This window comes from Camelus bactrianus, chromosome 19 (assembly GCF_048773025.1).
Source record: "Camelus bactrianus isolate YW-2024 breed Bactrian camel chromosome 19, ASM4877302v1, whole genome shotgun sequence".
In the NCBI taxonomy this organism is placed as follows: Eukaryota; Metazoa; Chordata; class Mammalia; order Artiodactyla; family Camelidae; genus Camelus; species Camelus bactrianus.
Window position 1 is genome coordinate 9,755,836 of NC_133557.1, and position 14,264 is coordinate 9,770,099.

General features: G+C 50.8%; 1 protein-coding gene and 1 long non-coding RNA gene across 2 annotated transcripts; one reads left to right on the plus strand and one right to left on the minus strand.

The window, feature by feature from the left end:
* Positions 1-3,638: 3,638 nt before the first annotated feature.
* On the minus strand, positions 3,639-6,934 carry SOX12 (SRY-box transcription factor 12). Its single transcript, XM_010960914.3, has one exon. It carries the CDS (start codon positions 6,439-6,441, stop codon positions 5,488-5,490), a length of 954 nt encoding a protein of 317 aa, XP_010959216.2. The 5' UTR covers positions 6,442-6,934; the 3' UTR covers positions 3,639-5,487.
* A 567-nt stretch (positions 6,935-7,501) lies between these two features.
* Positions 7,502-12,665, plus strand: LOC141574039 (uncharacterized). The gene is made up of 2 exons (XR_012500589.1): positions 7,502-8,077; positions 12,019-12,665. It is a non-coding gene; the product is annotated as an uncharacterized LOC141574039 (long non-coding RNA).
* Positions 12,666-14,264: the final 1,599 nt, after the last annotated feature.

A 14,264-nucleotide genomic window follows, 5' to 3' on the forward strand; every position in this document is an offset into this window, starting at 1 on the left:
AAAGAAGTCAACTGCAAAGGGCCTTGAATGCCAGGCCAAGAGCTTTCGCCTTTATCCTGAAGGTGATGGGGAACCACTGAAAGGTTTTCAGCTGTGATTAGATTTGTATTTTCAAAGGATCCCCGGGGCTGCAATTTGAATGAGATGGAGGCCATTGGAGAGTTTTGAACAAAGGCGGGACATGGTCTGATTTATAGTTTAAACAGATCCCTTTGGCTGCTATGTGGACCACAAGATTGATTGGGGCAAAGGAAAAGGCAAATATTTCAGTGAGGTGGCTGGTACAGGGTACCAGGCAAGAGATGATGGGGTCCAGGACCAGGGGGGTGGCCATGGAAAAGGTGTGAGCTGATAGGACACAGGACGCATTTTGAAGTTAGAACCAAGAGGAGATAAGGACTATGAAGCTATGAGGAAAAAAGGAGTCAAAGATGACCCCGAGGCTGTTGGCCTTTGAGTAACCTGAGATGCGAAGATGAAGGTCGGGGAGCAGGCTTGGGAGGACTGTGGAAACCAGACTTCATTTTTAGACATGCCAAGTTTCAGGTGCAAGTTAGTTATCCCAGTGGAGATGACAAGAAGACAGCTAGACATAACGGGTCTGGCAATGTCAAGATGGAGGTATCAGTTCGAGAATCCACAGCTACAATAAGCAAATTCTAAGATGGCCCCCAAGATTCCCACTCCCTGGCAAGTTTACCCAACATAACTTTCTCCTCTGCATGTGGGTGAGACCGGGGAGTCCATGGACTTCACTCTTGTGATTATACGACACTATTGGCAAAGGTGAAGGGATTCTGTAAACATGATCAAGGTAAATGTGATTAGATTAGTTGGTTTTTAGTTCATCGATAGGGAGATTTCCCTGGATGAGCCCTTTAAAAGAGAGCCTTCTTTGAGCCAAGTGACTTGAAGCTGCTGAGTCCCCCTGCCGGCCTTGACACAAGACGTGCCACGCTGAGAGAGGGCCTGTGAAGAAAGAAACCGCAGGCGGCTTTTAGGAACCAAGAGTGGCACCAGCTGACAGCCAGGAAGAAAACAGGGGCCTCCGTCCTTTAACCACAGGGAACTGGGTTCTGCCCGCCATCACGTGATTATGGCAGCGGACACTGAGCTCCAGAAAGGAACACGGCCCAGCCAACACCTTGACTGTAGCGTTGAGAGACCCTGGGCGGAGAACCCAGGTGAGGCACACTTGGACTCCGGGCCCAGGGAGACTGTGAAATCGTAAATGCATGTTTTCAGCCATTAAGTGGGCGGCAGTATGTTACAAAGGAATAGACAACCAATACATGAGCGTATAGGTGTTTTTAAAACCCTGGAACCAAGATGGCTCAAATAGCGCAGACCAGGGGCCTGACCCAGAGATGAATCACAGCGCACGAATGGAGGGGGATTGGAGTGGGACACACCCTGCACCCCCGTGCCACCACCCTAGCCCCCGCCCGCTCTGCCATACTTCCTACCCCTTTCAGCCGCTAGGGGTCCCCAGAGTCCACTTAAGCAGGTCTCTCCCCACCTTTCGCAGGTCAGAATCCATTTCCTTCTGAGATGGGAGGAACCAAAGTAACAGTAAACGGTCTTTCGAGTCCCATTTCCCCTCCCCCACGTCACCTGGGGGAAACTAAGGCCTGCAAAGGGGAGGAGCTTTGCCCAAGACCTGCAGTGCTCTAGCACCGTCTCCGGCCAGGCCTTTTACCCCGCCTTACCCCCTCCGAGGGCATTCTGAAGGACACGGGCCTTGAGCCTCCTTCTCTCCAGCTGAGGCCCGGGGAGCGACTGCGAATGAGAATGACAATGGCAGAGAGCTCGGGCGTGACTCATGGGCTAAGGCTGGAGTTTCTGATTGATGCCGACTGGAAAGGGTGGAAAGGGTGGAAAGGGCGCAGCCCGGAGGTTGGGGCTGACCGTATGGATGGAGAAGAGACCCCTCCTGAAGGCGAGGGATTCAGAGGTGCTTCGCTGTGGCTGCTTGGCCAGTGACCCCCTGCCCTTTGTCCAGCCCCTTCCACCCTCCGCCGCCGACTAGGTTCTCCACAAGCAGACACTGAGACTGAGTTTGGGGTGCAAGATATTTATTAGGGATAAACACCTGTGAAAAGAAGAGGGGCGCAGCAGGACTGGGTACAGGAAGTCAAACTGCGCTGCTGGCCTGGCAAAGCCTCAGCCATCCTGGGAGGGCCCTGGTGTATTGGGGGGGGGGGTGCCCCTACTGCCCCTGACTGTGTAATGCAACCTTGAACTAAAGCGGCAGGCTTTTCTGCCTGTTCTCACTCAGACTCCAGATGCAGGGTGCCCTGGGAGAAGCAGCTCTCTTCCACATTTTCTCAACTCTTTCTTACAGGTTTCATTTTGTTTGTGGCCATCTTGCTTCCAATCACAGAGGCTAAGAGGAAGCACTCACAGTCATTCCTGCAGCCCCAGGGCCTCTTTCTATAGGTGCCCAGTCCTCCCAAACCTGCTCTGGTCCTCTTTTAAAGCATCTATGGGTGTCCCAGTCCCCCAAACCCTCTTTGAATGAGGTCTTCACACTTGGCCTTGATTCTTACTGGGGAAACAGGCTTTGTCCAACCTTAGGAATTCACCAGATCTGTCTGGTAGAAAAATTAGGGGTACAGGGGTCAGGGGTTAAGAAGTTTGGAAATGCCTTGGCCTCAAATTTCCAAAATACAGTGGTAAGAATCTCAAGGACAGGAATCGCTGTGGCTTCTGCTGCTCCACACCATCTATACCGGGGGTAGTTATGTGCCAGGCACTGGGACTAACCCCATTACGCCAGACTCTGAGCAGACAGCCTAGCATGATCTGTAGACCCAAACAGGGAGGGAGAGGCAGCACCCTGAAGTCACACTTCACCAGGAGACACAACCAAACTTTAGGGCCCTATCTCTGACCTTGGTTCTTTGGAGGCCCTTTACAAGTTTCCTCCTCTGAAAAAAAATGGAGCAATACAATTTATGAAGCACATGTTAGGTACTTCTCATCTCACACATCATTTTACTCTGTGAAGCAGATATTATCATCCCCATGTTAACACATATGGAAAGAAGAGTCAGGGTCAAGTTAACTTGCTCACGGTCACACAGGTGCTCAGTGGTGGAGCCAGGCTTTGAGCCCAGATATTGTGGCCTAACCCTGCTTCTTAATCCTCCTTTAGGGCAGGGTCAAACTGGCCCCCTTGTACCAGGTGTGCCTGCACAATTGTTTCATTTGGTCCACAAGGATGTAACAATATTTGAGTCAGCTTTCATTTTGAAATTGAGACATTCACAGAAACATCCAGGTTTCCACCTTCTCTTGAAAAATCTAGCCCCCTGGTCTCAGTGTCACATTCCCACAGGGTCACAACTGGCAGGTGAGCAGCTGCTCCCCTGTAAGTGGCTCATGAAGACAATGTCTACCCAGGCTCTCTCATTCATTTCTGTTACCTGCCTGGCCTCTGTGGGGATGAGTCAGCCAACCTTAGCGAAGGCCAGGGAATCCTAAGATAGAGGGTACAGAGAGGCCTAGAGGGGCGGGTGCCTTCTTGCCCTGGAACCCCCAGGTCTTTCTGCATGATTTTAAATCACACGGACTTGAATCTGCCAAACTGTCTGGGGAGGGTTGAGGAAAGGCACAGACATGTAGAACCACAGGGCGAGATGGGGCAAATACACTTTATTCAGTCCTGGCAGAAGTCCTGCTGTGGGGCCAGTGCCCCAGATCAGAGGGACCCCTCCCCTCAGCTACAAGACTAGTTCTCCAAGACCACAGACAGTGACATCTTTTCACTCACATGACGTTTTCTGGGATTTTTCATTGTCTTTTTTGTTTTTCTTAAAAAAAAAAAAAAAGAGAGAGAGAGAGAAAGAGAGCGCGCGCGCGTGCGCGCGAAAAGGCCCAGAGCCGGAGCACCAAGCTTAAAGGAGGCAGCTGGTGGCTTTGTCAGCGACGGGAACGCGTGGGGCAGAGACCTGCAGAGACCCTGGGCAGGGGTCCCGGAGGACTCTGGGACCGTTTGTTCCTGAGATTTGTGTGTGTGTGAATGAGAGTGTGTGCACACCCGGGAGGGTGGACACACGCCGGTGAGATACAGGTAGTGAGGGCAAAGGGGGCGTGGGGAGGCCGGAGGGGCAGGGCTTTAACAGGGAGCTGGAGTATGAGGGGTAACAGCATCAGGGGCAGGGTTTCGGAGAGCACCCCGAACTGGACATATCTTCCTCCTATAGCAGCGCTAGGCGCAAATGGCCCACCACTACTCTGACACTCCCTTCAGTCTCACTGGCCCAGTCGATGGTCTCTCTCAAGCCGGGTGCTTTAAAGTGGGGCTCGTCTTGTTACTCCATCGGCTATCATACCTCAGTCTCAACCCCACAGTACCATTGTGTCTCAGATTCTCCCACTGAATACTGTCACTGGAGGCAGAGGGACCTGGGTGAAAGTAAGGGGCTTGGGGAAGAAGCCCAAGCGGGGAATGTGCCCTGATACGATACGGCACTTCCGGGGGGTGGGGAGCAAAAGGACCCTGTCCCCAAACGAACTGCTACATGTCCCAGTTCTGAGTTTTCTTTTCCTCTCGTGAAGGGTTTTCCCAAGAAAGACCCCAATTCCCAGGTGAGGGAAAGAAAGGGACGTTTCTGGGAACCAAGATAGGCTGTAGAGGCAGTCAAGCAGTCGGTGTGTGGGGGTGGGGGTGCACGTGGGTCTGGGAGACCCCGTAAGGTAAAAGGGGCTATGCCACTTGGGAGAGTTCCAAGCTCCAAACCAACCCTTTCGGGCCGGCTTGTCTCTTTCTCCCCCTTCCGAGTGCTCCTCCCATTAAGGCAGTGACGCCCCGTCGGGCTGAAAGGAAGCCGTGGCTCCTGGATCAAAAGATTTCTCAGGATCGCTCTATATCCGCCCCTCTTCTTCCCGGAGCGACTGACAGAGGCGTGCGGTTCGTCCCGGACCAGCCCCCTCCTCCCAAGAAGCATTAAGCATGCGCGAGAAGGGGGCGGGTCCCAGCGCTCCAGGGGGAAAAAGGAGCGTGCCCCTCCCCCTCCCCGAGAGGGAGGGGCATGGGAGGAGGGCGCGGGGCCGCCCAGCTGCAGCGCCCCTCTAAACAAGGGAAGAGGCCGGCTAGGCGAAGGCGGAGGCGGAGGGAGTCCGGAGCAAGGGCAGGGGCGTGTCCTCCGGCCACGAGGAGGGGCGTGTGCAAAATGGGGGAGGGGTACAGGTCTCTAGAAGAGGACATGAGGTGTATCGGAGGGGGGCTGGCTGCTGGTGGCTGTGCGGGAGGGGGCAAGATGGGGAGGAGCTTGGATGTCGGGGAAAGGATGGGGGTTGGGCTGCCTTGGGGTGTGTCTGCGGGGGAGGGGCATGTCTGCATTTGGGGGGATGGGCACGTCTAGGAGGGGGGAGGCTGCGCGGGAGATGGGGTGCCAGCCTCGGCCTCCGAGGGGCCCCAATACCTGATTCCTGTATGTAAACAGCTGGTTTGGGGGCGTGCGCGCCCCGCTGACGGTGGGCTCAGTAGGTGAAAACCAGGTCGGCGATGCTAGACGGGCGCCAGTCCCCTGCGATCATCTCGGTAACCTCAGGGGTGCAGTAGTCCGGGAACTCGAAGTGCGAAGTGCCCGAGGCGGGTGGCAGGTCCGGGTCGCGGTCCAGGGCGCTGCAGTCCAGGCCGGCGGGGCCAGGGGGCATTCTGGACAGAAAGCCCAGCGACTCCTCCCCCGACGCCACCGTCTCCTCTTCGCCTTCCTCCGCTGCCGCTACCTCCTCCTCCTCTTCCTCCAGCTCCTCGTCCTCCGACGGAGTCGGGGAGGCGGCGGTGACAGCCGGCCCCTCGCCCGACGGCCCCTGGGCACGCTCCGCTGGTCCCCTGGCGGCCCGCCCTGCCGGGACCATCCTCCACAGCTCTCGCCCGGGGGTCTCGACCAGGCGCACTTCCAGCAGCTCCTCCTCGTCGTCCTCGTCGTCGTCCTCTGGCGCCGCCGCGCCGCCCCCCAAAGGCCCTCCCGCCGCTCGGCGGCCCCCGCGACCAGGCAGCTGCGGCCCGGGCTTGAGCCGGCTGCCGCCACTGCCACTGCTGCCGCTGCCGGGGGGGCGGGGCCGCGCCTTGGCGGGCGCCCCCTTGCTCTTTTTGCGCGGCCGGTACTTGTAGTCCGGGTAATCCGCCATGTGCTTGAGGCGCAGCCGCTCCGCCTCCCGCACGAACGGGATCTTCTCCGAGTCCTGCAGCAGCTGCCAGCGGCGGCCCAGGCGCTTGGAGATCTCGGCGTTGTGCATGTCGGGCCACTGGTCCATGATCTTCCGCCGTTCGTGCTGCGACCACACCATGAACGCGTTCATCGGTCTCTTAATGTGGCCGCTCGGGGTCTTGCACCAGCCGGGCTCACGCGCCCCCTCCTCAGCCGGCCCGGGCCCCGGGGGCGGCGGCCCGCCGTCCCGCTTGGCCCTCGCGCCCCGCTGCTGCACCATCGTGCCTGGGCCCGGGGCCGCTAGACGCCGCCGGGGGCCGTCCGCATCCTCCGCGGCTGGGGGTGGGGGAGGAGGCAGCAGCGACGGAGGGGCGGCCCCGCCCCGCAGCTCGGCCCGGCCCCCGCGAGATGGGGAGCGAGGAGCTGGGTGCTTGGGCCCAACGGACGGCGGGGGGAGAAGGTCAGCGGCGCGGTCTCAGGCGGGCTCGGCGCGCCCCCGCCGCCTCCGGCAAGTTGCGCCCTGCTGCACGCCACACATTGTTTTGCGGGGGCAGAGGAATTGCACCCCCGGGCCCCCGCGGGCTCTTCTCGCAGCCTTCTGCTCGGCCGCGGCCGGCGCGCGCCGCTCCCCGCCCCGCCGTCTTCCAGTCTCTTTCTCCCCGCGCGGCCCCGCCGGCGCGCGCGCCACCCCTCCCCCTCGCCGTCTGCGGGCCGCTGCGGCGCGCGCGGGGCCGCCCCGTGTAAACACCGAGGTGCCCGCTAGGGCTGCGGCCGGGCCACGCCTCGCGCTCGGGCCGCGCGTCACCCGTTGCTGGGCAGAGAACCTGGTATTTGCATCTCCCAATCGCTGCCTGCCGAAGCGGGGCGGGGCTCGGGCTGCGGGGCTGGGCGGTCTCGCGGCTGGGATTGGGGGTGTCGGATGAGGTCGGTTTCTTTTCTTAGGCTTAGGAAGAGCGGGAGGGTGGGGAGACGCCGAGCGTGCTTCCCTATCTGGCTCCGAAAGCTTGTCTCCGCCCCGCGCAGCCTTTGAAATTTTAGCTTACTCAGTGACACCTGCAGCCAGGTAGGACCTCCGCTTTCTTCTCTTTCGGGGGCGTCTTTTTGGACAGCCCCAGAACAGAAAGTGGGGGGCGCAGGCTCAGGAAAGCTCCTCAAGGAGACAGATTTATCGTGTCATCGATGAAGCCCCTGCCTAGTACACACAGGGTCTAGCCACGTAGGGTCTCAAGAAATGCTTTTGAGCCCAACGAACCGAATCTCTTAAATATTTTTTTTTCTCGTTTGAGGCTCCACGAAAGTCCTGAGAAAGAAGGGAATATGACGCCCACTTCCAGGTACGAAAAACCAAAGATTTGTAGACTAGGGCTCAAATCCTAGGCTAGTGGTCCCAGCTCTTTCTTCTCTCAGCGCACCAAGGGACCGGGCCAAGGGTCTGGAGCAGGGCGGACTTCCCGCCTTCAACAGTACTCGTGAGAGGCTCGAGGATGAATGGGTGCCCCTTTCCCAGGTCCCACCCCACACCGCAGCCAGCCTGGTGCCAGGTTAGGGCGCGATGCCCCTCCCGAGTCTGGAGAAGCGAGCGCGGGCACGGGGGCGGAGCCAGACCCAGGGGCGTGTCTGGGACGCACGCTCGAGGCGCGTGGCGGGGAGGGGCTGCGCGCTCCCAGCTCACCACGTGTGAGCCCGCTCAGGCACTGCGGGGCGGGTGCTGCCCCTTGGGGAGGTCACCTTCACCGCGTCTTGAGCCTGGGCGATGGGAGGGGGCGCTGAAGCATCCCACCGAGGAATCAGGAGCTGGGAGAGGTCGGGATGAGGGTCTCTAAGGTAGCATTCCGTTGGGGCATAGTGGGCAGTGACCGGGTCGGGAGGTACTTGTCTCAAGCCGTCGACCTTACCCACCTCTGGGCGAGCCGAAGGTGAGAGCCTAGCCCGAGGGTATGGGATGGGGGAGGAAGGGCCGAGGTGTAGCTCCGCAGAAGCGGGGGGCGGGCTGATGCTTTGAGGGTCCGGGAGGGAAATTGGAGCTTAGCCTGCTGGAGGGGACGATTCTTAAAGGCACAGGGCGCTCGTAAGGAGAGGGCCCTGCTCCCCTGACTACATGGTTCCTCCGGCGACTTATTGGACGCTGAGATCTGGAGATCCACGGGTTTGAACCCTCACAACGGTATCCTGGACGATTCCATCTCGATAGAGTCAGAATTTCTGTGTTCATATCCTGGTGCCTCCTTTTGCTTATCGTTAAAATAGTTTGAAAAAGCAGTTTCTTCCTCATATGGTTGTTTTATAAATTAAATGGGATAATGGATGTAAACCCATCCCTGACACCTAGTAAGTGCTCAGTAAATATTACTTATTCAAGGACTCAGGCCACCACCAGCCTAGAGACATCAACTTAATAAGAAGAAAAATAGGCAGGGGCGGGGATGGATTTAACGTTTCAGAAAAGGTATCAAAGTAGTGATCCTGGGGAAAATAAAAGCTTTTTTTAAATTTTCTAACATTCTTACACTTCTCTCACTTAATATTTATTTATTTGTTTACCCTCCCCGCCTAATACTTATCTTGAATGGCATAGGGTGGGCACTGCCATCTTTTCAGTGCTTAGGGCCTCCGAAAGGTCTTGCTCTGGCCCTGCAGCTGCTGCGTTGTTGTTGTTGTTGTTGTTGTTGCTGTTGTTTTTGCTGCTGTTAAAATTTCAAGTCCTGGCCTCCTGGATATTCCTCAAACACTGAAGGCTTGGGCCCACCTCAGGGCCTTTGCACATGCTGTCTCCTCAGCCAGGAAAACTCTTCAACCCCCATTCCCGCATCGCTAGTCCATCTCATTCTAGCCCCAGCTCACTCTCCAGAGAGGCCTGCCCTGACGACCACGCTCTGCTGTTCCCCACCCATTCCCATGCATCTCAGGTACACAGAATTGCTGCTCTGTGACTTTTTTTTTAAATCATTGTCCATGATTGGCTCACTTTATGTTTATATGTATTTATTTACATATAATAAAAACCAGTGAAATCAGCAACATTGATAATAACCTACCTTCCCCTGTCCCCATCCCATTCCCTGCTTTCCTTCATCTGATGTAATGTCTATCCTGAGTTTTCCCTTACATTTTTTAAAAATGTTAAACTTTTTTTTTAGCTTAGCAGCTTTATTGAAATATAATTCACATACCATACTATCCACTCATTTAAAGTATACAATTCAATGGCAAATTAATGGAGTTGCACATCCAACAGTATGATCGATTTTAGGATATTTTCATCATCCCCCAAAGAAACTCTGTGCTCATTAACTCCTTCAGCTCCTCTACCTCCATCTCCAGCTCTACTGCCTTTGCTGTAACCCCTAAATCTAGACAACCATAAATCTACTTTCTGTCTCAATAGATTTGCTGCACCATTTGACTTTCCCATCAGCAGTGTATGAGGGTTCCAATTTCTCCTTTCTCTTATTTTTAAAAATATGTTTTCTTAAAATATATTCTCTTGCTTTTAGCTTTATCAAAAGGCTAGCAAGCTGTATGTAATACTCTCGTATTTACTTTCTTACTCAATATTACAGTGCTAAGATTTATCTAAATTATTGCACCTATATGGAGTTTGTCCACTTTCCACTGCAAGAATATACCACAGTTTTTCTACCTGGTGTCATGTCCATGGACACTGTGGTTATTGCCAGGTTTTTGCTCTTATGAACAGTGTTCCTATTAACAATCCTAAATGTATTCCTGGTGCTCAAGTGCAGGAAGCTCTCCCAGGTGTCTTATGGAACGTGTGATGGCTGCATATGAGGATGTGTAAATGCTATCTTTGACAAAGTGATGTCAAACTTCTGAGTTTACTTTTCCATCAGCAAAATAGAAGAGATTGCCCTCATCCACATCCTGTCCAAAGTTTGGTACTGTTAGACAACTTAATTTTTCCTTGCATTGTTCTAACTCATCACTCTTTCTATTTTCTTCATAGCACTTACCACATTCTGGAATTATTTTATTTGTTCACTTGTTTTTTGCCCGTGTCCTCTCCACTGGAATGTCAGCTCCAACAGGGCAGAGATTTTTGTCTGTTTTGTTTACTGCTTCATCCCTTGGAGAGTGCCTGGCACACAGTAGGTGCTCAATTAATACTTGTTAAATGAATCGAAGTCAGTGCTCTATCATGAGTACATTCAAATTCCTGTGGGAGCCCAGCGAAGGGAGTAAAATTTTGGAAACCCCCAAAACTCCAGTCTGCCACTGAGATGTGGTTATCACCACACACAGACTGCCCTGAGTCCTTTTAAATGGGTGCCTCAGAGTCTACCTTGCAGGCCACAGGAGTTCAAGGCTGGGCTTATCACCAAGTTGTTCAGTTCAAACTACGGTAATTAAGATGGTGAGGTTCTTGGAGCGAAGCTAACCACCAATGCCCCCACTGTCCAGGCCACCATCTTCTCTTATCTGGGTACCTGCCCAGCCTCCTTTCTGGTCCCTGTACCCACCAGGTCTCCTTCCATTCCATTCTCCTCCCTGAAGCCAGAGTTATACGGTGTTTTTCTCAGGCACAAGTCTGATTATGTCTCTTCCCCTTTTAAAAACCCTTGAGTGGTTTCCCCAGTACTCTCAAGAGAAACACCAGACTTTCTCCTGACCCGTGAGTCCTGCTCACCTATCTGACCTCCTCTCCTGATTTCGCAGGCTCGAGCCAGTTTCTAGTCACGTAGGTCTTGTTTCAGTTTGTGGAACAAGCCAAGCTGCCTCCCCAAGCGGGGTGTTCCCTCACCCTTTCCAGCTCTCCCGCCTCCGTTGCTTCCTTATAGCTCAACTAACTACGTGTTCCCTTTCTTCAGAGCACCAGTGGCCTCCCTAGCTTATTTGACACTTGGGACAGAAAAGTTTTTAACACCCACCTCCTTTAAGTAACATTATTTTCTATAACAATCATGAAATACAATGGATAAATACTAATGATCACAGCCGGAAAGGAAATGCAGATGGTGAACATATTCTTTTATTGAACTTTGTATATGTAATGTCAGTAAAAAGAAATATTACAGTCCAAAAAAAGGAAAAGAGTACTGGATCAATACTTTTCAATTAATATATTTCTCTGAAAACAAAAAGAAAAAAAATACCTACATAGTGGTCCATTGCAATAATAATTATGTTACATTGCATTAATTCCATTACAGTTTAAAAACAACAAAACACTTCAGAAATAAGAATCAGTTTTAATAATAAATGTGATTCAAATTCGGTAAAATATAATTGGGCAATAATACTAATATGATATACTGTTTTACTAAATAAGAAAATTTGCAGTAACCACACTCTGTGCAGTTCACTCTTTGTTTCACTGTTTTAAATTTTAAATACAAAAGCTTCAAAAAAGAAAGCTTCAAGTGGTCACATAGAATGACAGAATTGAAGCAAATCAAGTTCTTGTGCTTCAGCTTCTTAATCACTGTGCTGTCATTGTTTATTTTGAATCTATTGTTTAAACACAGCCATATGTTGTACCAAAGGGGCCAGAGACACAAGTACTCCGGAAGTGAGCTTGAACAATTCCGGACTGTTATAAACTTATTCTCAAAACTAACGCGTACAGCTATGTCTGACTTGGTGTGCGTTAGGGCTGAATGTGTAATTGGGAGTAACTGAATTACCTTCCTTGTAGGCTATGATTTTTTTTAGTGTGCAAGTAATTCAAATATGCTGATTTGAAGTTTACAGATAGATCATTAAGACTCAAGGGAGACCAACAACTTGATTTTCAGGGAGGTGGTTTTATCCCTGACATAGTTTAGAATTGAGGGCACGTGGTAATAATAAAATGCAGACTGACTTTCAACGAGTTTTATTGTTTTCAAATTCTCTGCAGACAGTACACCCTCTCATTGCCTGCAGAGCTTCACTTGGAACACCAGGGCAGAGCAGCAGTTCCATGAGATCAGAGGACCCACCTGATCTCCACTCTCCCCAGCACCTAGCAGATCTTGGTGCAACACATCTCAGTATCTGTTCAATGAGGAAGGAGCCAGCTCAGGTTTGGGCGTGGCTGTCCAGACACCATCATGCAACTCTACCCACCCCAGCTGTACCTAGCTCCAAAACATCAGACTCTGAACTGGCATGGTCCTCAAAGATGTTCATAATAGAGAAAACAATATGAACAAGGTAATTTGGTTTTTGATTCATCTAAGTGTCTTCTTTAAAAAATACAGAGATTATGATCATGTGTATGATCATACACATTAGTGTATGTGTATGTGTATATACATTGAGTGCATATGTGTATATACATTATAGGGCTCTTACTGAGTAACAATATAGAACTGCACATGTGGCTCTGGAGCACTTAAGTATGGCTAGTGCAAATTGAAATGTGCTGTAGTGCAAAATTCTCACTGGTTTTCAAATACTTAGCATAAAAAATGTAAAATATTGCAGTAATATTTTTCTATCGATTATATGTTGAAATTGTAACATTTTGGACATATTGGGTTAAATAAAGCAAGTTAAAATCAATTTCCTTTGTTTCTTTTATTTATTTATTTTGTACCTTTTGGCTTCTGGAAAATTTAAAATAACACACATGGCTTGCATTATATTTCTAATGGATGGTACTAATATAGAAGATGGAGGGCTTTCTCATCTTTACTTGGCAAAATTAAAAGCTGGCAATCTTTTTCCCACCTCCAACTTTTTAAATGCATGGTTTTTTTAGAGGAGGGAGGATTTTTTTTTTAACTTCTCTGTGAAATCCCAAAGTCTTAAAGATCTTGATGGAATTCCGGGTTGCCAATCCATGAGATGCAGTTTGAGACTCAGAGAAACACAAGGCAGAGAGGAGAGACCAACTGGGACATGTTCACGGGGAGAAGACTGGACAGCATCAGTCATTTTAGCAGCACCAGCAGAACTGATGGAATTGGGGAATAATCAGATTGGGAGAGGGAAGGGGAAGGTGACTAGATGGAAGAGGGGATTTTATCTGGATAGTAGGTTCCATCTGGTGACTCAGATCACACCCCACTGGTACATCGCCACATTTCCTCCTGGAGTATAATCCTTACCCCCACAACCTGACTCTAAAATTCACTAGACTTTTTCCTTTGGGGATGATCATATAATTTATCATGAAAGGGGACACTATTAATAATTATGCTGGAAGAACAGAAATAAACTGAGACTGCCTGGGTAAACTCGGAAGGAAGTCATCCTCATCTTATTGGCTAAATATAGTGGACTCCCATAGATGACTGAGAAGTCAAGCATAGAAATACTGGGGCTTTAAGCAATAAGCAATCAAAGTGTCTGGGATTTGAAGTCAAACTTTGTTCAATGTTAGTCTTTAGGGAGTTACTTTGACTTATTTGCCTCAGTTTCCTCATCTGCAACATGGGAGAGTAATTAGTTCAGGACATGGGACATGGTAAAGTTTCAATGAATGGTAGCTATAACAAAAGCATCAACAAAAATACTCTATTATGTATCTTCTCTTTTTTTAAAAAAAAAAAAAAAGGCACAAAAACTATAGAGACAGCAAAAGGATCTATGATTGCCAGGGTTTAGGGGGAGTGCGTTGAATAGGTGAAGCAAAGGGGACTTTTTAGGGTGGTGAAACTCTTCTGTATGATACTATAATAGTGGATACAGGACCTTATTTATGCATTTGTCAAAATCCATAAAACTGTACAACAGAAAAAGTGAACCTTAATGCACGAAAATTTTAAAAAATCATTTAGAACACTGGGAGAATCCAAAAATGAAATGTGGGATGTGACAAACCAATCAAATTGTGTTACAAATATATGAAACAACCTCACTGAAGGGGGTGGGGGAAAGGGTGTTGACTTAAGTAACTTTAGAAATGAGTGGAGTCTGTAAAACTAAAAACAAAAGAAAGTATACAGAACTACTGCTCCAGTTGATAGTTTCCCACAGGGGTTTGGGTGAACAATGCTGATTCTGATTTATATATACTGGAATTCAACAATTAAGTGGGTGGATGGTGGATGGTGGGAGCCAGGTTTCTTACTGCTGGAGTGGGAATTTACAGATAAGCAAGGGGAGGAGGCTAGAATGAGTCATGTGGTAATGGATTAGAGTTGAAAATATAAATAG